This window comes from Chrysemys picta, chromosome 22, assembly GCF_011386835.1.
Source record: "Chrysemys picta bellii isolate R12L10 chromosome 22, ASM1138683v2, whole genome shotgun sequence".
Classification (NCBI taxonomy): domain Eukaryota; kingdom Metazoa; phylum Chordata; order Testudines; family Emydidae; genus Chrysemys; species Chrysemys picta.
Genome location: NC_088812.1, coordinates 1,091,842 through 1,112,331, shown reverse-complemented (window position 1 = coordinate 1,112,331; position 20,490 = coordinate 1,091,842). Strand labels below are relative to the sequence as shown.

Sequence of the window (20,490 nt, the reverse complement as noted above, 5' to 3'; positions counted from 1 at the left end):
TGTGGGTGCCTCAGTTTCCCCTATGCATTTCTTAAGTCTCTAGGTGGTGGGATAAGGGTGTGTGATTGTTGCAGAGCAAAGGGCCGGTGTGCCTAGGTGCCCAACACTCTGTCTCCTGGCAACTAATGGCCGGGGCCCCTCCCCTGCAAGGTGATAGCTAAAGGTGTTGGAGAACAAAGGAATCAGGTGACCTCCTGGCCCGGAAAGAGACAAAGCCCAGAGGAGGAGGGATGGGAGGGGAAGTCAGTTTGGAGCTAACTGGGGACAAGGAGTGAAGTGCAGATGTGGGTGTCTGGCTCACTGCCCCCCAAAATGGACCCGGCTGAGGGGTCCTGTTCTCTGGACCTACAAGCTCTGTGTTAGACCATGTTCCTGTCACCTAATAAACCTCTGTGTTACTGGCTGGCTGAGAGTCACGTCTGACTGTGAAGTGGGGGTGCAGGACCCTCTGGCTTCCCCAGGACCCCGCCTGGGCGGACTCGCTGTGGGAAGCGCACGGAGGGGCAGATGCTGAATGCTCCCAGGAGAGACCCAGGAGGTGAAGCCGTGTGAGCGTCTTGCCCTGAAGACAGTCTGCTCCGAGGGAGAGGAGGCTCCCCAGAGTCCTGACTGGCTTTGTGGGGAGCAGTTCCAGAGCATCGCCCGGGGACTCCGTGACAGACGTGTCAGGGAGCCCTCAGCGGGCTGACTGCCCTGGGCGCGGAGTAACCTCGCCGTCCCTCGCGACATGACATCTCACCAGACCCATCCTGTGCCTTATTCAAATCATAACCATATCGCGATGAAGAATATGGGCTGTAACGTCACAGACGGTCCCCCCTCTGCAGAGCCAGGAGCCAGCGTGCTCCGAGAACCAGCCTTTTACAGAGCCGCTTGGAGCAAAGGCTGGTGGCCCAGAACCTGGGGGCCCAGCTGGCCGTGAAGGCCGGAGCCCCCCACAGCAGGGGCCAGGCTGGGAGCTGCTCCAAGGCCCTGGGTAACTTGTCTTAGAAGAAGTGGACTGTAGTCCACGAAAGCTTATGCTCTAATAAATTTGTTAGTCTCTAAGGTGCCACAAGTACTCCTGTTCTTCTTTTTGTCTTAGAAAAGGGCTTTTATCCGTGCTGGAGGGGTAGAGCCCGCGGGGAGGGGAGGGGGGGTTAGTCTCTGTCACCGGCCTGTGTGGCTCCCCCTCGCTGGCTTGGCGCTGGCTCTGGCTCGGCGAGTAACTAACGTTCGGGTTGGTTTTACCCCGGGCAGGGCTCTGGGGCACACACTGGGGGGCCGGAGTGAGCTGGTAACGGGGGGCTGGTTTAACGCGTCGGGGGGACGACACAGAGGGCGACGGTCTGAGTGTCTGGTCGGTCAGAACTCGGGGGGGAGTTGGGGAGACTCGGTCTGGGGAGCACCCCTGGTGTGCCCCCCGCCCCCAGGCATTGGCCCTGGCTGGGGCTCAGAGCAGCCGGTTGGTGGAAGCCCCCAGGGCACTGCCCCGGGATGTTTGCTGCAGCCAGAGGTGCCCGTGCCGTGTGGGCAGACGTCCCCGTGCGGGCTTTCACCGAGCCGCGTGAGCGCCCGTCACTGTCACGCTGCAGCCCCGTGGGCTAGAGCCGCCCCTGGAATTACCCAGGTCCCGACGGGCACGGCCCTGCTGCCACGGCTTCCCCGCTGGGGCGCCCGCGAGAGCTGCAGCAAAGCTGGCTCGGGTACGGCTCCGTGTCATGCGGGCGAACCCCGGGCAGGGCAGCCAGAGGCGGGCGCGAGGGACGGCGAGGTAGCTCCGCGCCCAGGGCAGTCAGCCGGGCTGAGGCTCCCTGGGACGTCCCCTTATCTCACCCAGCAGACGCTCCGCACACCCTCCTCCCGGGCTGCGCCCTCATTCCGCCATTCCAGCCAGCACCACCATCATTGGGGATAAGGTCCTGGGTTCTCTCCCCGGCTCTGGGAGGGGCGTGGGGGCTGGTGGTTAGAGCAAGGGGGGCTGGGAGCCAGGACTCCTGGGTTCTCTCCCCGGCTCTGGGAGGGGAGTGGGGGCTGGTGGTTAGAGCAGGGGGGGCTGGGAGCTAGGACTCCTGGGTTCTCTCACCGGCTCTGGGAGGGGAGTGGGGTCTGGTGGTTAGAGCAGGGGGGCTGGGAGCCAGGACTCCTGGGTTCTCTCCCCGGCTCTGGGAGGGGAGTGGGAGCTAGTGGTTTGAGCGCGGGCCTGGGAGCCAGGACTCCTGAGTTCCTTCCCTGGCTCTGGGAGGGGAGTGGGGGCTGGTGGTTAGAGCAGGGGGGCTGGGAGCCAGGACTCCTGGGTTCCTTCCCTGGCTCTGGGAGGGGAGTGGGGGCTGGTGGTTAGAGCAGGGGGGCTGGGAGCCAGGACTCCTGGGTTCTCTCCCCGGCTCAGAGAAGGGAGTGGGGTGTGTATGGGGATGGGGGTGTAGGAGGGTGGGTGGAGGGATGTGTACGGGGAGGGAGGGAGAGGGGACGGAGCAGTCAGAGTGGGGCTAGGGAGGGAATTTCCCCCCAGGTCAGCGTGGCGGGAACCCTGGGGGCTTTTCTACCTTCCTCTGCAGCGTGGGGCCTGGATCACCCCAGCACAGGGCCCCTGATCAGTTCCCTGCATGGGAGATCTCCAGGGCTGGTCGCTCCTGTTCTCTGCCCCGGGCCTGACCTGCTGGGCTCAGCACAGGGGTGACATGCTGTCACGGACTCACAGATCGTACCCACTCTTGGCCCCGTGGGGGGTGCCCCTTTCAGTACGACAGCCCTTCTCCGGGGTCCACTCTCTCTCGGGGTCAGGCCCCTCCACCTCCTGGAGCTGCACCTCTCTGAGCCTTAGCATGTCTGTCTCTGCTGTGGGCCCCCTCAGGGAGTCCCCTCGCTCTGGACCCCCCGGGCCTCCACCCCTGAAGGGGTTGATGCCACCCTGTTCTCTAGACCGGAGTGACCCTCAGCCAGCATAAAACAGGAGGGTTTATTGAGAGTTGAACACAGCACAGGAAACTCTCAGGGCCTCAGGCCTGGCCTCCCTCAGCCCAGCACATCCCAGTCTCCCCTGCATCCAGGTGGGCTCTGCCTGCTCCCCCTCTCCAGCCCCGAGCCCCCCTTGCTTCCCAGCTGGGCATCTGAGATCCCCGGCCCCAGGCCCCGCCTCTGTCCATTGTCTTCTCTCCAGGTAAACAGGGTTGTAAACCGGGGCCTCCTCTCCTCGCTTCTGTCCTCTGGCTGGAACCGGCTGGTTAGGTCACTGGGTCCTCACTCTGCAGCCCATTGTCCTCCCACTGGCCAGAACCGGCTGCGTCTCCTGAGCTGGGCCTCTGCGTCATCAGGTCCCCAGTCGCTGGGGTCTCCATCCTCCCGGCCATCGGCTGGGTCCCCAAGTCCTCTCTCTGGTCCTCTGTAACAACAAACTCCCTCTCCCTTCACCTCGTTAAACCAGTAACACCCAGGGAAACTGAGTCCCACCCCCTCTGCATGCAAACCATTGAAACCCCACAGAAAACAAGTAAACCCCCCACTTCGTCACACGTGCTGAAAGGCTGGACAGTCCCAGGGCCTCAGCCCCCTGTCACGGAGTCCCTGGGCGATGCTCTGGAACTGCTCCCCACAAAGCCAGTCAGGACTTTGGGGAGCCTCCTCTCCCTCGGAGCAGACTGTCTTCAGGGCAAGACGCTCACACGGCTTCACCTCCTGGGTCTGACCTTGGAGCATTCAGCATCTGCCCCTCCGTGCGCTGCCCACAGCGAGTCCGCCCAGGCGGGGTCCTGGGGAAGCCAGAGGGTCCTGCACCCCCACTTCGCAGTCAGACGTGACTCTCAGCCAGCCAGTAAAACAGAGATTTATTAGATGACAGGAACACGGTTTAAAACAGAGCTTGTAGGTCCAGCGAACGGGACCCCTCAGCCGGGTCCATTCTGGGGTTCAGAGAGCCAGACACCCCCGTCTGCCCTCACTCCCCGTCCCCAGCCAGCTCCAAACTGAAACCCCCTCCAGCCCCTCCTCCTCTGGGCTTTGTCTCTTTCCTGGGCCAGGAGTTCACCTGATCTCTTTGTTCTCCAACACCTTTAGCATCCCCGTGCAGGGGGGAAGGGCCCCGGCCATTAGTTGCCAGGCGACAGAAACTGAGGCACCCACCCAGTATTCAGAGGAAACATTAAGAACGGTCCCACTTCGTCACACCCCCTCCCTTGGGGGGGATTCCCCAGAGACAGCCCCCAGCGAGGCACCCCGAGAACAGCCGGCTTGGCCAGAGAGCTCCTTGGTGCCCCCCCAACGCGCCGGGCTCTGCTGGCAATCCCGGCCCCGAGACACGCTCTGCAAATGACACCGGCCCTTTAACTCTGACGCCTCCGGGGCCAGCTGCTCCCCAGCCCCCCGCGGGGTCGGAAAAGTCCCGAAGGGGAATTTCCCACCGTTTGCCTGTAACATACGAACAGTTCCCTTCGCCCCCTGCCCGAGTCTCTCCCTTACGCTCTCTTCACACAGACTGGGGGCTTTCGCTTCCAGTTATTAACGTCACTGACCTCCCCGCCCCCGTACCGGGCCGTGGAGCGCAGACCCTGGTCCCTGCCACGCCGCGCCCAGCTCAGCCCCACAGGCGGGGGAGACTTGGTATCCCTGAGTCCGCTCCATGGCTGGGGATACGGTGGAGGGGGGACATAGCGTCTTGCAATTCAGCTGATCCGAGTAACAGACCCCATGGCCCGTCTCCGTTGCACAGACCCAGCGATCCCAAAGCCCGTCTGGTTAGTGTCGAACCGTTTTCACAGTGATCCCGTGGGTCCGTCGCACGTGCCCCGTGCGGCCGCCTCCCCAGCTGGGGCAGAGCTGGTGTGCGGCTCGGAGGCGCCTTCCCCATCGCTAGGAGAAGTGGTTAGAGGCGGCCGTTAACGCCGTTCCCCTCCCAGCACAACTGTTCCGACTTTAGTGTTACAGGCGTTTCCTGCTGGGCCTGGGGTCTCCCAGCCACCTGCTTCCCCAGCGGGGCAGAGCTCAGCTGCAGCCAGACGTCCCTCCGGCCAAGGACACGGGAGATTCCAGCCCTGGACGTCCTGGGGGTGTCTGCCCCGCTCCGGAGGCCTCCCTCCCTCTGATCCTTGCTCTCCGGAGAGCAGCTGGTGTGCGCATGGGAGGGCCCCGTGCTGCCAGCACAGAGGCCATGAACCGCCAGGCTCTTGGCATTGCCCAGCATCCCGAGGGTTAACGGGGGCTCCCCGGGGGCAAAGGGGAAAAGCAGCAGCGAGGAGCCCCAGGGCTCCGGGTCCTGCACTCCAGGCCTAGACGCTGTGCTCCAGTTCAGGTGTGTTCTGTGTGGCCCCGTTCAGGCTCATCTGTTCGGCCGGCTTGCCCTGCTCGGCCTGCTTGGCCTGCTGCCGTCTGAGCCGGTAGTTTCGGATTCTCGTGGAGCGGTAGTACATGTAGCCCCCCACGCCTAGTCCGGTCAGAGCAGCAGCCGCACCTACGAGCCCCAGTGCCAAACCCAGGATGTTGAGATCTGTTAAAGAAGGAGCGAGGTTGAGAAGGACTAAGAGCTGGTTCAGCCTCGTGGGGTGGGCAGTGGGCAGTGGGCTGGGACTCAGGACACCTGGGTTCTACTCCCATCAGCCACTGGCCTTGGGCAAGTACCTCACCTGCTCAGTGCCTCAGTTTCCCCTTCCACTCTGCCTGGTTAGATGGTGAGCTCTCTGGGCAGGGACTGTCTCTCACGCTGGGTCTGGGCAGCGCCCGGCGCAATGGGGCCCTGATCTCGGCCGGGGTTTGGGCAGCGCCCGGTGCGACGGGGCCCTGATCTCGGCCGGGGTCTGGGCAGTGCCCGGCCCGACAGGGCCCTGATCTCGGTTGGTGTTCTGTCATATTACACATAATTAGTAGGAGGACGAGCTGGGACAGAGATGAACCTGAAAACCGCCAGGCTGCAGGACGCTGGACCCATCCCCGCTCGCTCCGGGGTGGGAGTGATGCCTGGACGCACCCCCTGAGCCTGGGGGCGGGGGGCTGTGCCCTGGCCAAGCCTGCGGAGCACAAGCCACACCGATGGAACAGCCAGATGGGATCCCTGGGCCTGCCAGTCTGCCCTCCAGCAGGACGCCAGGCCAGAGAATGGCAGCCCGGATCCCTGTACTGAGCCCCCGCGGCTTTGGGGGGTGTTTGGGCTCCTAAATCCCATGGAAAGTCAACGGGATTTTACCAAAGAGACCCATTAACCTGTGCTCCTAAATCCCTTTGGCATTTTTGCATGCCACCCTCCCGGTCACCTGCTGGAGGATCCCACCAAAGGCCACTTACATTCCACCTGGACGGTCACATCCCGGCTGGCCGAGCCGTGCGCGTTGGATGCTTTGCAGTGGTAGGTCCCGGCGTCCTCTCTCCTGACCTGCCGCTGCACCCCGATGCTGACGGGCACCCCGTCCTTCGTGCACACCACGGCTGGCGCTGGGTTCCCCCGGGCCAGGCAGGAGAAGGTTTGCTCCGTCTCCTCCTTCCAGATCCACTCCCTGGGGCAGCCGGAGTCGTCCATCCTGGGCCCGTCTGGAAGCGAGAGGGGGCGGTTGGTTACGCTGCCCAGGGCCATGTAGCCCCATCTCCTGCCCGCCCCCGGGGCTGCTGCCAAGGCCAGCGGCTCTCCCCTGCCACAGGAGCCTCCTCGCTGGGCTCCCCCCACTGCCCTGCCTGGCACCAGCAGGCCTTGCCCTCGGGCAGCACAGGGGGCCTGGACAATGTGCTCTTGTTGCCAAGAAGGCTAACGGCATTTTGGGCTGTATAAGTAGGAGCATTGCCAGCAGATCGAGGGACGTGATTGTTCCCCTCTATTAGACATTGGTGAGGCCTCATCTGGAGTATTGTGTCCAGTTTTGGGCCCCACACTACAGAAAGGATGTGAACAAATTGTAGACTCCAGCGGAGGGCAACAAAAATGATTAGGGGTCTGGAGCACATGACTTACGAGGAGAGGCTGCGGGAACTGGGATTGTTTAGTCTCCAGAAGAGAAGAATGAGGGGGGACTTGATAACAGCTTTCAACTACCTGAAGGGGGTTCCAAAGAGGATGGATCTAGACTGTTCTCAATGGTACCAGATGACAGAACAGGGAGCAATGGTCTCAAGTTGCAGTGGGGGAGGTCCAGGTTGGATATTAGGAAACACTATTTCACTAGGAGGGTGGTGAAGCACTGGAATGGGCTCCCTAGGGAGGTGGTGGAATCTCCTTCCTTAGAGGTTTTTAAGGCCCGGCTTGACAAAGCCCTGGCTGGGATGATTTAGCTGGGAATTGGTCTTGCTTTGAGCAGGGGGTTGGACTAGATACCTCCTGAGGTCCCTGCCAACCCTGATAGTCTATGAGTCTATGACCCAGTGCATTTCTCTGGCCGCTGCTGCACAGGAATGGCTGCCCCGGGACACAGGCACAAGAGAGTCGCTGTCCCAGCCGAGTGCGTCGGAAGAAAAGCTTGTGGGATTGGAGCAGGAGGATGGGCCGGGAGCCTGGGGTTCGAGTCCTTGGCTGAAGCACTGAGGCTCTGGGGGGCTCAGCTGCCATCTGTGAAAAGGGGGCATTGCTTCCTGACTGCCGGGGGGTGAGCGCAGAGCGTGGCCGGTGGGGCCGGGGCCGGAGCAGCACCTAAGACGGAGCCGCGGCCCCTCTACTCACAGAGGACAGTGAGTCTGGCAGACGTGCGTTTCATGGCGGGGATGCCGGAGACAGGCGTTGCTTCACACGTGAACTCCCTCCCGTTGTCTTCCTCGCCAGCCGTCAGATGGAGCTGCACAAGGGGCTGGGCCGGGGGGCTGGAGACCAGGACTCGCTCGGCGTCTCTGAGCTGGAGCAGGACGCCCGGGGGGTCGGCCTCAGGAGAACGGCACGTAACGGTCACGCTGCTGTTAACGAGGGTCCGGGACTCGTTTACCTCCAGGACGGGCTCAGGGAGACCTGCAAAGGACCGGGACAGAGCTGCTGTTTGGCCCGGGCTGCCGATCCCCGTCCGAGGGGGAGCACGCTGGCTCCCCGGCAGGACGCTTCGCTCGAGACCGGGCGGTGAGATGGTCGAAGTCAGCTCGGGGCTGGACACACCTGGCCCGTTCAAGTTAACACCCAGACCCCGAAGGGAGTTAGGCCCAGATCCCATGGGAGTTAGGCACCTAAGTACCTTTGAGTACCTGGGCCCAAATTTCTCCTGCAGGTTGAAATCCCCATGGCTCCCCCCGCCTCTCCCCTCCAGCTCTGGCTGGTGAGGGCTCCGTTCTCCGGCAGCGCCCGCTCCTCATGCCCTGCATCAAGGTACGAACCTGCCTCTCCCTAGTGGGGCAGGCCGGGCCAGGGGCAGACTGACCCCAGTCTCCGCATGGCAGGGGGCGGCTCGGTGGCCTTGCCCGCTCCCTTCCAGCCCAGCGCGGCTCTGACTCTCTGGAGCCGCTGGGAGGAATTCCCTGGCCTGGGCTACGCAGCCGCTCGGCCGCGATGACAGACTGGTTTGTTGGGAGCACCCCGGCTCAGTGGAGCGCCTGTGTGGGAGGGGAGCCAGGTCAGAGCCCCACAGAGGGGTGTCGGGGGACGAGTCCCAGGCCAGGCTAGGATTGGGCGTGGGAGCAGGGAGGGGATCTGGTGCCGGGGGGGACCCGTGGGAAATCGGGCCGGGGGGGCTGAGTTCTGCTCTGGGCTTGGGGCGAGTTTCAGCCTGAAAACTCAGATGTAAAGTCCACGGGGAGGAACCGACGTGAACTGAAAGCAGCCCCCGCGGGAGCTGAACCCACAGAGGTCTGCCCAGCCTCCGCGCCAGCCCGGCCCACAGTGCCGACGTCCCCCGCCGAGCCCCTGAGCCCCCGAAATCCAGGCAGGCCGGGAGCCCCCCAGACACTCACGGTAAACGAGAACGCTCTGCCCTGCGGATCTGGACACGGGCCCCACAGTCACAGTGCAGTTCAGCTGGTGCTGTCCCGGGGACGGGGACCAAACCTCGCCCTGGGCGGTGGCCGTGTTGTCCAACGTGGTGACAGTGAAGTTCAGGCTCACTCCCCCAAAGGACAGGGTGAACCAGGCCTCTCCCGCGACGGGGAAGACCCCGGCCACCCCACAGCGGGCGAGCGGCCTGGCGCCCACCTCGATATAGCGGGAGGTTTGGAGCCATGGCTCCTCTGGGAGATCTGCAGCGGGCGAGAAAAACCACCGCGGGGCATGAGGGAAACATCAGCAAAGGGAGCCCCTTGGGACCCAGTGAGGAAATCCAGAGACACGGCGACAACGGGGGCTGAGATGCAGTTTGCTCCCGATCTAACTACCAACCTGTTTATCCAGCCCCGTGCTGTCCCACCCCAGTCCTCTAGCCCCATCTCGGGTCTCTCTATCTCCCCACTGTCCCCTGCAGCTGTCTGTCCATCCCCTGCCCAGACTGCACCCCGCTATCTTCCTATCCAGCCCCAAACCGCACACACACACTTCTCCCTCCATCCCCATACCCCGCCCCCAGCTGATGGACCCATCACTGCCCTTCCTGACCCCGTTCCACACCCTGCTGTCACCAAAGCCCCGTAGCAGCCCCGAGAGCGCTCTGCCCTCCTCTGCTCCCGCCAGGCCAGGCCCCAAAGAGGACAAGGTACCTGGAGGGGAAGGTTGAAAAAGGGGAAGAAACCATCACCCCGAAGGGGAAGCAGGAGCCTGACGCCGCATGAACTCCATGCTGTGGGGGTGAGACAACCCACCCCCAGGGACCCTCCCTCTCCCGGGTGGGCGGAGGGCCCCACCCTGGACTCAGACAGTACCCTTGGCCCCCTGTGATGTTATGAGTGTGATATAATATCTCATTGAAAGGTGACAGGGCCAGAAAGAGTTAATTACCTCCCAGACTGACCTGACCCATGGCCGAACTTTAGAGACTGGTTAGGAAGATCTGTAAATGAATAGAGCTGTGAAATGCAAGTCTGCATTGTTAGAGGTAGAAGGGGAGGTGTTTGCTCAGAGTTTGTGATGTCAGCAAACAAGTCTTGTCTATTGCTATAGTTTTAAATTCAAAGATCAAAAAAGGAATATTAACATTTAGGAAGATGCTTGAATGAAATAGTATAATTGTTTCTATGTCTCTTTGAAGGTTGTGGTAACCTGGATCTGAACTGTTTAATGGATAAATTACCCTGTGCTAATTGTCAGGATGTTTGGGAGAAGGAGAGTTAAGCCTATTGTTTTCTCAGACCAAAAGGCTGCTGGAAATGTATAAAAACCCCTGGGACACGATCCTGCTGCATCTCAGATCTGCTTTGGGTTTCAAGAGGGGGAAACCTTAAGCCACAAGGATTGAGATCCCCAGTCACTGACTGGAGCCACCCTGAATATGGACATTGGACTATAACCTATGGACTATTTCTAAAAGGACTTTTGGCAACTACAAACTTGTCTCTGCTGTGTCTGAACCTCAAGAATTGAATTCAAGTCTGTCTGTATATTGATCTTTTAACCAACTCTCTCTCTCTTTTCTTTTTTAATAAATTTTAGTTTAGTTAATAAGAATTGGCTCTAAGTGTGTATTTTGGGTAAGATCTAAGTTATCATTGGACCTGGGTGTGTGGCTGATCCTTTGGGGTTGGAAGAACCTTTTCTTTTATACGATGAGATCAGATTCTCAGGAATCATCATCGTATCTGACGTGTGTGTCTGGACAGAGGCCTGAGGCTGGGGACTTTAAGGGAACTGCGTTGGTTGGACTCTGGCTGTTTTGGGCTGGTTGGTAAATCTAAGTATTGGAAGATCCACCAGCGTTTGGGGTTTGTCTGCCCCGTTCTGTTTGCAGTTCACCCTGATTGAGTGACCTCAGCTGGCTCCCATGGGCAGCGCCGTTACACCCCCACCCCCAGCACTTTGGCCATGTGACTACCCGTCCCCCCTCTATGTAGGGCATGGGAGATGGGTGGCATCCCTTTAAATCGCTGTGACCCCTCCACGGGCGCTCACCGTGTTCTGCGTGTCGGAAGCCAGCCCCAGCTGGGCCTGGTGGGGCTGGGGGGACTCGCAAACAGGGGGCTGGGACCTCACGCAGTAGGTGTGTAAAGAGCAGGAGACGCATCAGTCTGCGTTAGGGGAGCTCCCAAAGGGGTCGCCCGGGACACCTCGGCCACCTGGGAGAACAGATCTCAGCCCCCAACCTGGGACCGGCATCGACGGGCCCAGGACAGCAGGGAATCCATCCTGCCCAGGGAGCATTTGGTGCCCGTTTGTGGGGGGGTGAATATCGGCAGGGGGTGCAGGGAGCGGGGCCGTCAGGCAAAGCCCCTGTGTCCCCTGAACGGCCAGCCCCCGGAGCGGTGTGTCCGGCACACAAAGCGTGTCTCTGGTGCACGGAGCGATGTGTCTGGTGCATGGAGCGTGTCTCTGGTGCACGGAATGGTGTGTCTGGCACACAAAGCGTGTCTCTGGTGCACGGAGCGATGTGTCTGGTGCATGGAGCATTGTCTATGGTGCACGGAACGGTGTGTCTGGCACACAAAGCGTGTCTCTCGTGCACGGAGCGGTGTGTCTGGCACATGGAGCAGTGTCTCTGGTGCACGGAGGAACGGTGTGTCTGGCACATGGAGCATGTGGGAACTCACCATAAACCTTGAGTTCCACCGCAGAGGAGCTGTTTTTGAAGTGGGGCCCGTGCGGTGTCAGGTCCAGGGCTGTGTGGCAGGTGATCTCCTGCCCGTGGTCCGATCGCTGAGCGGTGATCTCATGGGTCACTGTGACGTTGTCGGGTCCGGTCCCGGTGTGGTTCTGGAAGATCTCCGTGTGCAGGGTCTGTCCCCACCGCCGGAGGGTCACGGTGAGGTGTGTGACGGGAGCCACGTTCAGAACCCGGCACGTCACGTTATAGGCCTGGCCCAGCTCCATCTCGGGGATCGGCTCCAGCACCACCTGCTCCGGCGCCCCTGGAGCCAGAGGGGGAAGCACCCGAAGGTCGGTTAATTGGATCCTGTAGACCTGGGTGCTGCTGAAAGGCGCCGCTGGGGGAAGAGCCTGGCAGGTGCATCTCCGCGCCCCAGGCCGGCTGAGCCCTGCCCCGGAGGGGACCCTGCTGGCGGCGAGAGCCAGGCTCAGTCTCGCTGACCGGCCGGCAGGGGCTCGAAGTGGGGCAGGGGGTTGGGATGTGGATTCCTGCCCTGCCAGGAGCCGGACTGAGCCCACCAACTCCTCCCACCCAACGGCTGCCAGGGGGTAACTCCACGCAGGTGCTGCCTGGCTTAATGGAGCAGAGCCAGTGTCCCCAGAGGGGAAAGGCCCGTGTCCCATTCTCTGCCCCCTGAGCCAGCCAGTCCCCTGCCCTAGGGCCAGAGCACAGCCTTGTACCCTAGTTTCTGCCAGGGACTTTTCCCTTTCTCTAGCTCTACCCTGCACCAGAAAGTGTCAGTGGCACAAAAGCCTCCCCAGACCCACTGCAGCTGGGAGCCAGCGGCACTTACGGTAAGCGGAGATGTTTGCAGCCGCCACCATCGTATTTCCACCGCAGATGAAGTAGCACTGAGGGGACGACACCCACTCCGTGATATTGGTTAGGAGAAAGGCCACCCACCCAGGTCCACTTTCACTATTGGTTTTGATGAGCGAGGTCTCCACACCGCCCCTGGCACCAGGATCCTGGCATGTGGTGCTGCAGTTTATCCTGACGGACCCTCCGTGCCCCACCACGGCAGCTTCCAGCGAAACGCTCACCTCAAACGAGCCCTGCGCGGCCCCTGAAACAGCAAACGGATCTATCACACTGAGGCTGCACCTCTGGGGGATACAGCCCAGTGAAACTGAGAAAGCAGAACATCAAACCCCACCCCCTTCCCAGAGCCAGGGAGAGAACCCAGGAGTCCTGGCTCCCACCCCCCAATCTGCTCTAACCACTAGGCCCCACTCCCCTCCTGGTGATTCTGTAAGAAGGCGCCTTCATTAACAATGAGTAAAACAAATCGATGTCACCACCTCACTGCCGGGCCAGTGGGGAGCTCCCAGCCCAGCCCGGTCCCACTAGCATTTCCCTGGGGACACGCAGCCTGAGCGGGGGGTGGGTGGGGGGCACTTACCCGGCAGCACCAGGAGAAGCAGCAGCCACGCCAGGGGGCCCCTGGGAGAGGGATGCTGGAGCCGCTGGGGTCTCATGGCTGAGGAGAGAGGGACAGAGAGAGCAGGAGTCGGGGGAGCTGGGCTTGGGTTTTCCGTCGGTCCCGTGGGGCCTGGTCCAAGCCCACTGAAGTCAATGGGAGTCTTGCCGGGGCGCCCGCCTAGGCCCTGGGCTCTGGGGACTGAGTCGCTGTCACTGGAAATGCGGAGATGGTGCACAGGCACTGCCAGGGCGGCTCAGCCCAGGGCCCATCTAGCCCGGTATCTGGTCTGCAACGGAGCCCAGGAGTCCTGGCTCCCAGCCCTGCGCTCAGACCACTAGCCCCCACTCCCCTCCCAGAGCCAGGGAGAGAACCCAGGAGTCCCGGCTCCCAGCCCTGCGCTCAGACCACTAGCCCCCTGTGACGTTATTGATATAATCCCTCGCGCCCGCCTCTGGCTGCCCTGCCCGGGGTTCGCCCGCATGACACGGCGCCGTACCCGAGCCAGCTTTGCTGCAGCTCTCGCGGGCGCCCCAGCGGGGAAGCCGTGGCAGCAGGGCCGTGCCCGTCGGGACCTGGGTAATTCCAGGAGCGGCTCTAGCCCACGGGGCTGCAGCGTGACAGTGACGGGCGCTCACGCGGCTCGGTGAAAGCCCGCACGGGGACGTCTGCCCACACGGCACGGGCACCTCTGGCTGCAGCAAACATCCCGGGGCAGTGCCCTGGGGGCTTCCACCAACCGGCTGCTCTGACCCCCAGCCACGGCCAACGCCTGGGGGCGGGGGGACAGGGGGACACTGCCTTAAGACTCTGCCCGTCTGTTTATCACTCGGGGTGAGAATTTGCTAATTTGTATCCTACCTATCGTGTGTGCTAAGCTCAGTCTGCGGTTTTGTTTCATTTGCTTAGTGACCTGCTTTGTTCTGTCTGCTCCCCCCTAAACCACTTAAAATCTGCTCTCGTCGTTAATACATTTGTTTTGTTCCTGATTAAACCCAGTCGATGTAATTTCTAACCGGGGAGGTGGGGGGAAGCAAGGAATCAGGCTCATCTCGCGTCACATTGAGGAGGAGGACGGAGTTTTACGAGCTCGTGTAACCCACCCATGCTGCCTGGGTGTGGGGTTCTGTCCAGGGCCGGCTCTACTGTTTTTGCCGCCCCAAGCAGCGCGCCGAATTGCCGCCGCGGACGGCGGGGGCAGTCCGGGTGCCGTTAGAGCGGCACGTGCCTTTCCGCGGCGGCAGCAATTCGGCGGCAGCTTCTGTCGAGGCGTCTGACAGGGATTTTCCGGGATTCCAGGCATCTTTAGACCCCTGAGAATCTCACCTGAGGCATAAGTAAAGAGTTAGAGAGGAAGATTCTGCGTCTTACTCGCTCTTCAGAGCACAGGAAGGTGATTTTCTGTGACTGCTTCTTGGCAGCGTTCCCAGTATTTCCTGTTCTGTGCTGTGGTTTGACTAGAGTTTTAGCTTAGAGGTTTTGAATTTAGTCTTGCAAGATAAAGAGTAACAGTTGTTATTATTTAAAGTGATATGTGCGTTTAAGGGGCTTTGTTGAAGGTTGAAGTTATAACGAATGATACCGCAGTAGCATCGGGCCTGAAAACCCACGCTAGTGGTGGCGGGGGAGTTGATAAATCTATGTATTAATTGCCGCCAAGAGGCCGCAGTAACTCAGAACTTGTACAGTTCGAGCTACCTTATTTCAGTCCCCGCAACTCTCCCAGGCTGCACCTCTGATCTGTCTGCCTCAGTTTCCCCCAGCTGTTTGGCAGGTCCCGACAGGGGAAAAGAGGCCTCTCAATCAGCTACGAGCCACCGAGGGAAGAGAGGGGAACGCGCCCCCCACCTCTATCGTCTACTTGGGACTTTTTGAACTAAGTGTAAAAACCAGTTTGAAGTGTTGTTTCCTGTGGTTTCTGTGAAGGGAGCCTTCAGTTTCAGAGTAAAGACCAGCAGAGGGTTCAGTTATCTAGTTTATCATATAGGCTAGTGAATAGTGAAGTTCTAGAATTGAAGTGAGTTCTATGTTACGTGTTAAGGTGAGTGGAGCAAGAGCACGAGTAGCATTACCCGCAGTCTGGCTTTAGAAAACTTTGCCAGAAAAGACATTCAGGAACATGGAGAAGGTTTAGAACAGCTGAGGAATAGCGAGATGATCTCTGAGCATTGTAACCCGTGGGGTTTTTGTGAGCGAGGTGTTTGACGTAGAAACAGAGCAGAAAAAAATGGCTAAACTGGTAAAGGAAATCGCTCTTGAATGTCTGCTCGTGGCTTGTAGTTCGCTGGGAAAGGAATTGAATAAAAAATTCGAGTTACTCAGAAAAGCCCAGCAAACTTTGGATGGGGGAGGAAGGTTATTCAGCATTTAACAAATCGGCTACATGTAGTTCAGAGGAGCGGTCAATACTTTTCCAAAAGAAGCAGGAGTTAGAGAAAACATTAGAACGGCCTAGATACCAGGTACAGGAAGCAGGAGAAGAAGCACGTTGTTGGCAGGAGCGAGCGGCTGCCAGATTAAAATCGCTGGGCGGCTATAAATCAGACCGAGGTCAGCTGTTGGAAGCAATAGCAGAAGTGTTAGAGGAAGTCAAAGAATCGGTTGGTTCCCATCCCTATTGGCATGGTGGAACCGACGGAGATAGAGAACCCCGCAGGGCCAATCACTAGAAGGAGGCGAGCGAGTTAGTTCAGGCTGATACGGTACCTTTAGGAGCGGAGTCTCAGGAGCTCTGGGAGAGTCAGGAGAGGAAGTTGGTAGTGCGGAAGTGACTAGCAATCTGCAGATAGAAAAAGGAAGTCCCAGGGTGACACCACCGGAGGTAGAGTTGAGTGTCATCATAGAGGAGGCGACTAGTAATGTAGAGGATGAAATGAGCAGAGCAAAGGGGGAGGAGATATCCTCTCCTCTGTTAGTGTCTGCCCCGATAGTGAAGAGGAAGAGAAGTGCCCTGACTGATTGTTCAGGGACTAGAAGATGCGGTGTCAAAAGTGACACCAGTAGCTAGTGCCTGTGATGTAGTAATCTCTAGGTTACAACACAGAGAGAGACAACAACCAAGGGATGCAATTTCTGCTCCTCCACCCAATGTTACATTGGCACCATATAGATTAGGAGACCCAGCCCCTTTGGGTGGACACTTATTGGCATTTGGGTGATCTTCAACATTGCCTAGGTCCCTAGAATTTTGTGGACTCTCTACACCCCCTTGGGATATGCTGGTATCATCTGGTGTACCAGTAAAACACCCTACTACACCAGATCTTAACGGATGGAGAGACGTCCTGCGTCAGTGTGGAGATGCCTTGAGTGTAGGACGTAGAGGCTTTATGGAAGGTTACTTTGCTCATCCAGAATTATTTCCAGGGGGAAGTTCTGATTGCTCTGATGAGGAAAATGTGGATTTGGGTAGGAGAAGTCAAAACATAGAAATTATAGATACCAGCTCAGATAAAAGCCCAGATCCCGATCCGGAGAGAAGATCCTCGGATTCTAATTCTGATTGCCCTGTAGCAGTTGTTACAGATCTTAAGACCCTAGCTCTGGTAGCTAAGCAAGTAGGGATGATGGAGGATTCTTCGGTTGCAATGCATGCACAGCGTGTACAAGAAACAGCAAAAGTGTTTGGCTTCCCAAGGGAAGATTGGGTTAAAATCTTACAACTCACAGTGAATCGAGCATTAGGGAGTCCTTTGCCACCTGAGTTTAGGGTAGAAGAGAGATTTTTTAAAGACACAGTAGCCCTACTGGAACACAATCAGCATCCGGGGCAAGCTGGAGTGGCCGTCCTGTCTAACCTAAAGCAGAGACCTAATGAGTCCCCACATCAATTTCACCTGCGGTTAAGGGCAGCATGGCCCAGTCACATGAAAGAGGAAACAGATGAGTCACTGTACGTTAGTTTGTTGGTCAATAACGCTCTTCCCCGTTTGCAGGAAATGGTTAACATGCATATAACTGATGGCACTTCTTTGCAGGAGGCATTAGCCTGACCGGCCAAGGCGTATTCTCAGGGAGGTCCTAAAACAGGAGCCTCTGTTGCAATACTTCAGGAACCACAATCTGATCCCACCGTGAGGACTGAGGGACCCCCAGGGTTAGGCCGAGGTGTTCCTACATTCCCTAGGAACCAGCGTTGGCAAAATGACCCTAGTGGTTCGGGACTATTTAGAAAAACTGGACGTGCACAAGTCCATGGGGCCGGATGCGCTGCATCCGAGGGTGCTAAAGGAGTTGGCGGGTGAGATTGCAGAGCCATTAGCCATTATTTTTGAAAACTCATGGCGATCGGGGGAGGTCCCAGATGACTGGAAAAAGGCTAATGTAGTGCCCATCTTTAAAAAAGGGAAGAAGGAGGATCCGGGGAACTACAGGCCAGTCAGCCTCACCTCAGTCCCTGGAAAAATTATGGAGCAGATCCTCAAGGAATCAATTATGAAACATCTAGAGGAAAGGAAAGTGATCAGGAACAGCCAGCATGGATTCACGAAGGGGAAGTCGTGCCTGACTAACCTAATTGCCTTCTATGATGAGATAACTGGCTCTGTGGATGAGGGGAAAGCAGTGGATGTGTTATTTCTTGACTTTAGCAAAGCTTTTGATACTGTCTCCCACAGTATTCTTGCCACCAAGTTAAAGAAGTATGGGCTGGATGAATGGACTGTAAGGTGGATAGAAAGCTGGCTAGATCGTCGGGCTCAACGGGTAGTGATCAATGGCTCCATGTCTAGTTGGCAGCCGGTTTCAAGTGGAGTGCCCCAAGGGTCGGTCCTGGGGCCGGTTTTGTTTAATATCTTTATTAATGATCTGGAGGATGGTGTGGACTGCACTCTCAGCAAGTTTGCAGATGACACTAAACTAGGAGGCGTGGTAGATACACTAGAGGGTAGGGATCGGATACAGAGGGACCTAGACAAATTAGAGGATTGGGCAGAAAAAAACCTGATGAGGTTCAACAAGGACAAGTGCAGAGTCCTGCACTTAGGACAGAAGAATCCCATGCACTGCTACAGACTAGGGACCGAATGGCTAGGTAGCAGTTCTGCTGAAAAGGACCTAGGGGTCACAGTGGACGAGAAGCTGGATATGAGTCAACAGTGTGCTCTTGTTGCCAAGAAGGCTAACGGCATTTTGGGCTGTATAAGTAGGGGCATTGCCAGCAGATCGAGGAACGTGATCGTTCCCCTTTATTCGACATTGGTGAGGCCTCATCTGGAATACTGTGTCCAGTTTTGGGCCCCACACTACAAGAAGGATGTGGAAAAATTGGAAAGAGTCCAGCGGAGGGCAACAAAAATGATTAGGGGTCTGGAGCATATGACTTATGAGGAGAGGCTGAGAGAACTGGGATTGTTTAGTCTCCAGAAGAGAAGAATGAGGGGGGATTTGATAGCAGCCTTCAACTACCTGAAGGGGGGTTCCAAAGAGGATGCAGCTCGGCTGTTCTCAGTGGTGGCAGACGACAGAACAAGGAGCAATGGTCTCAAGTTGCAGTGGGGGAGGTCCAGGTTGGATATCAGGAAAAACTATTTCACTAGGAGGGTGGTGAAACACTGGAATGTGTTACCTAGGGAGGTGGTGGAGTCTCCTTCCTTGGAGGTTTTTAAGGCCCGGCTTGACAAAGCCCTGGCTGGGATGATTTAGCTGGGAATTGGTCCTGCTTTGAGCAGGGGGTTGGACTAGATGACCTCTTGAGGTCCCTTCCAACTCTGATATTCTATGATTCTATGATCTATGATTCTAACCCACGTAGTAACCCTGGACCTTCGAGTGGGCATGCCCCTCGACAGGGTTATGCATTTGGACCCCAGGTAGGGCCCGGGGACCGTGTTCCTTTCTTTTCAGATGCCGCCTGCAGAGATCCACGTCACCACCTCCCACAGAGGTGAGGACTCCGTTGTAATGATGCAGCAGACGCTTGAGGCTCAACGACGGGATATTCCGGAACTCCCAGCACGCGTGAATGAGCTGATGATGGAAGGCCGAGCCCAGCACCCTCGAACTGTCCGGTGGCCTCCGTTGACCCATTGCCTTCTCTCCGGTGGACAGCCTCTCCTCCTCTAGTTGGCTGCCTCCGAAGAGATAGAAGGAAAACCCGGAGATTATTTGTCTGCATACTCTACAAATTCCTCGGCATGACGCCAACCGGCTCCGAGCGTAATCATAGCCTCTTTAGGCAGGGTTGCAAGCGGGAGTATCTGCAGTGGTGGGGGGGCCGCCCCAGGAATTGTATTATAAATACTGGGGCAGCAATTAGCATTATCCATGTCGAGGATCCTAGAGCCTCTTCTCTGACATCAGGGCGTATGAAAACACTTTCAACTTTTGCAAGCAATCAGGTTGTTACCACCCTTCCTATCCCGTTGAAGTACAGCTAGGTCACCTTAGAAAGGTTCAGACCTTTGCGTTGATGAAATTAGCAGAGCCAAGGAATTGCCTATTGGGAACTGATTTCCTGTACAAACAGGGATGTGTTCTTGGTTTGGTTAACCCAGGGGTCTCAAACTCAATTTGCCTTAGGGCCAGGGCCAGTCCTCAAATCCTCCCAGCGGGCCAGTAACGTCACTGAAGATGGTGTTCACGCCACCTCCCGGCCCGTTTACCACCCTTTTCCCTCGCTCCCTTGGCCTCATGCTGCTCCGGCTGACTCTGCCCAGCGACTAGTGACGCTGCCTCCATGGCTAACTCTGCCCGGCAACTGGTGATGGTATCCCTGTCCCTCTCCCCCAGCCAATGGGAGCTGCGGAGGGGGCGCCTGCAGCAGACAGCCGGCAGCGTGGCTGCGTGGGTCTCTCCTCCGCCAGCAGGGGTAGGGAACCGCTTGCAGGGAGCCAAGCTGCCCGAGGCGAATGCCTAGGGAGAGTCCCAGAGCAGCAGGATGGAGCAATGTTGGGGGGAGGAGCATGTGACTCACTCCTGCCCGCTCCCCTCCCGGCCCCCCCTTCAGCCGGCAGCCACAAGGGTCGGATGAAAAAACTTTTTAAAAAGTTTCCGCGGGCCGTGGAGGGGAGGTTCTTGGGCCGCAGCTGGCCCGCGGGCTGGGACTTTGAGACCCCTGGCTTAACCAATTGTGTCTTACCGTAGAACTGGCAAAGGATGATTCACCAGTAACCATACCTCCAGTGGAGGACTCTGAACCTGAGGGGTGTGATCTGAACAAAATAGTGGCTAGTCTGAGTTACAGGCGTTACTTCGCAAGCATGCGGATGCCTTTGCTAAACACAGACGGGATTGTGGAGGCCTGGCAGTCACTACTGTTGTGGAAGGAGGAGAGGTTTCAGCCCAAAGACAGTGTAAAAGTGATTTTGGTACGTGGTCAGATTCTGTTATGAATGTTGCTGCAATTCAAAATGGAGTTTAGAAATTCAAGATGGCGCATATGATAGGCAGGGTTTGAACTCCATCTTGGTACCCTTTCTTCATGGCATTTTCCCGCCAAAACTCTGTTTTCCTCCCGGAACCTGAGGGACAGAGAACTGGCTG

General features: G+C 58.1%; 2 protein-coding genes across 5 annotated transcripts in view; both read right to left on the bottom strand.

Annotated features, from left to right (window-relative positions):
* The window catches only part of LOC135977035 (uncharacterized), a 348,641-nt gene that overhangs the window by 237,924 nt on the left and 90,227 nt on the right, over window positions 1-20,490 (bottom strand). The window lies entirely within an intron of this gene.
* The window catches only part of LOC135977034 (intercellular adhesion molecule 5-like), a 71,832-nt gene continuing 55,128 nt past the window's right edge, over window positions 3,787-20,490 (bottom strand). For 3 of the 4 annotated variants that reach the window (XM_065575634.1, XM_065575635.1, XM_065575637.1), the window contains 5 exons: window positions 11,533-11,850; window positions 8,818-9,099; window positions 7,610-7,888; window positions 6,250-6,492; window positions 3,787-5,458 (listed from right to left, as the gene is read on the bottom strand). In XM_065575634.1, the coding sequence (XP_065431706.1) occupies window positions 5,241-5,458; window positions 6,250-6,492; window positions 7,610-7,888; window positions 8,818-9,099; window positions 11,533-11,850 (1,340 nt within the window). In that variant the 3' untranslated portion in view covers window positions 3,787-5,240. The remainder of the gene's footprint in view (window positions 5,459-6,249; window positions 6,493-7,609; window positions 7,889-8,817; window positions 9,100-11,532; window positions 11,851-20,490) is intronic. The other variant, XM_065575636.1, reaches the window with a different exon arrangement.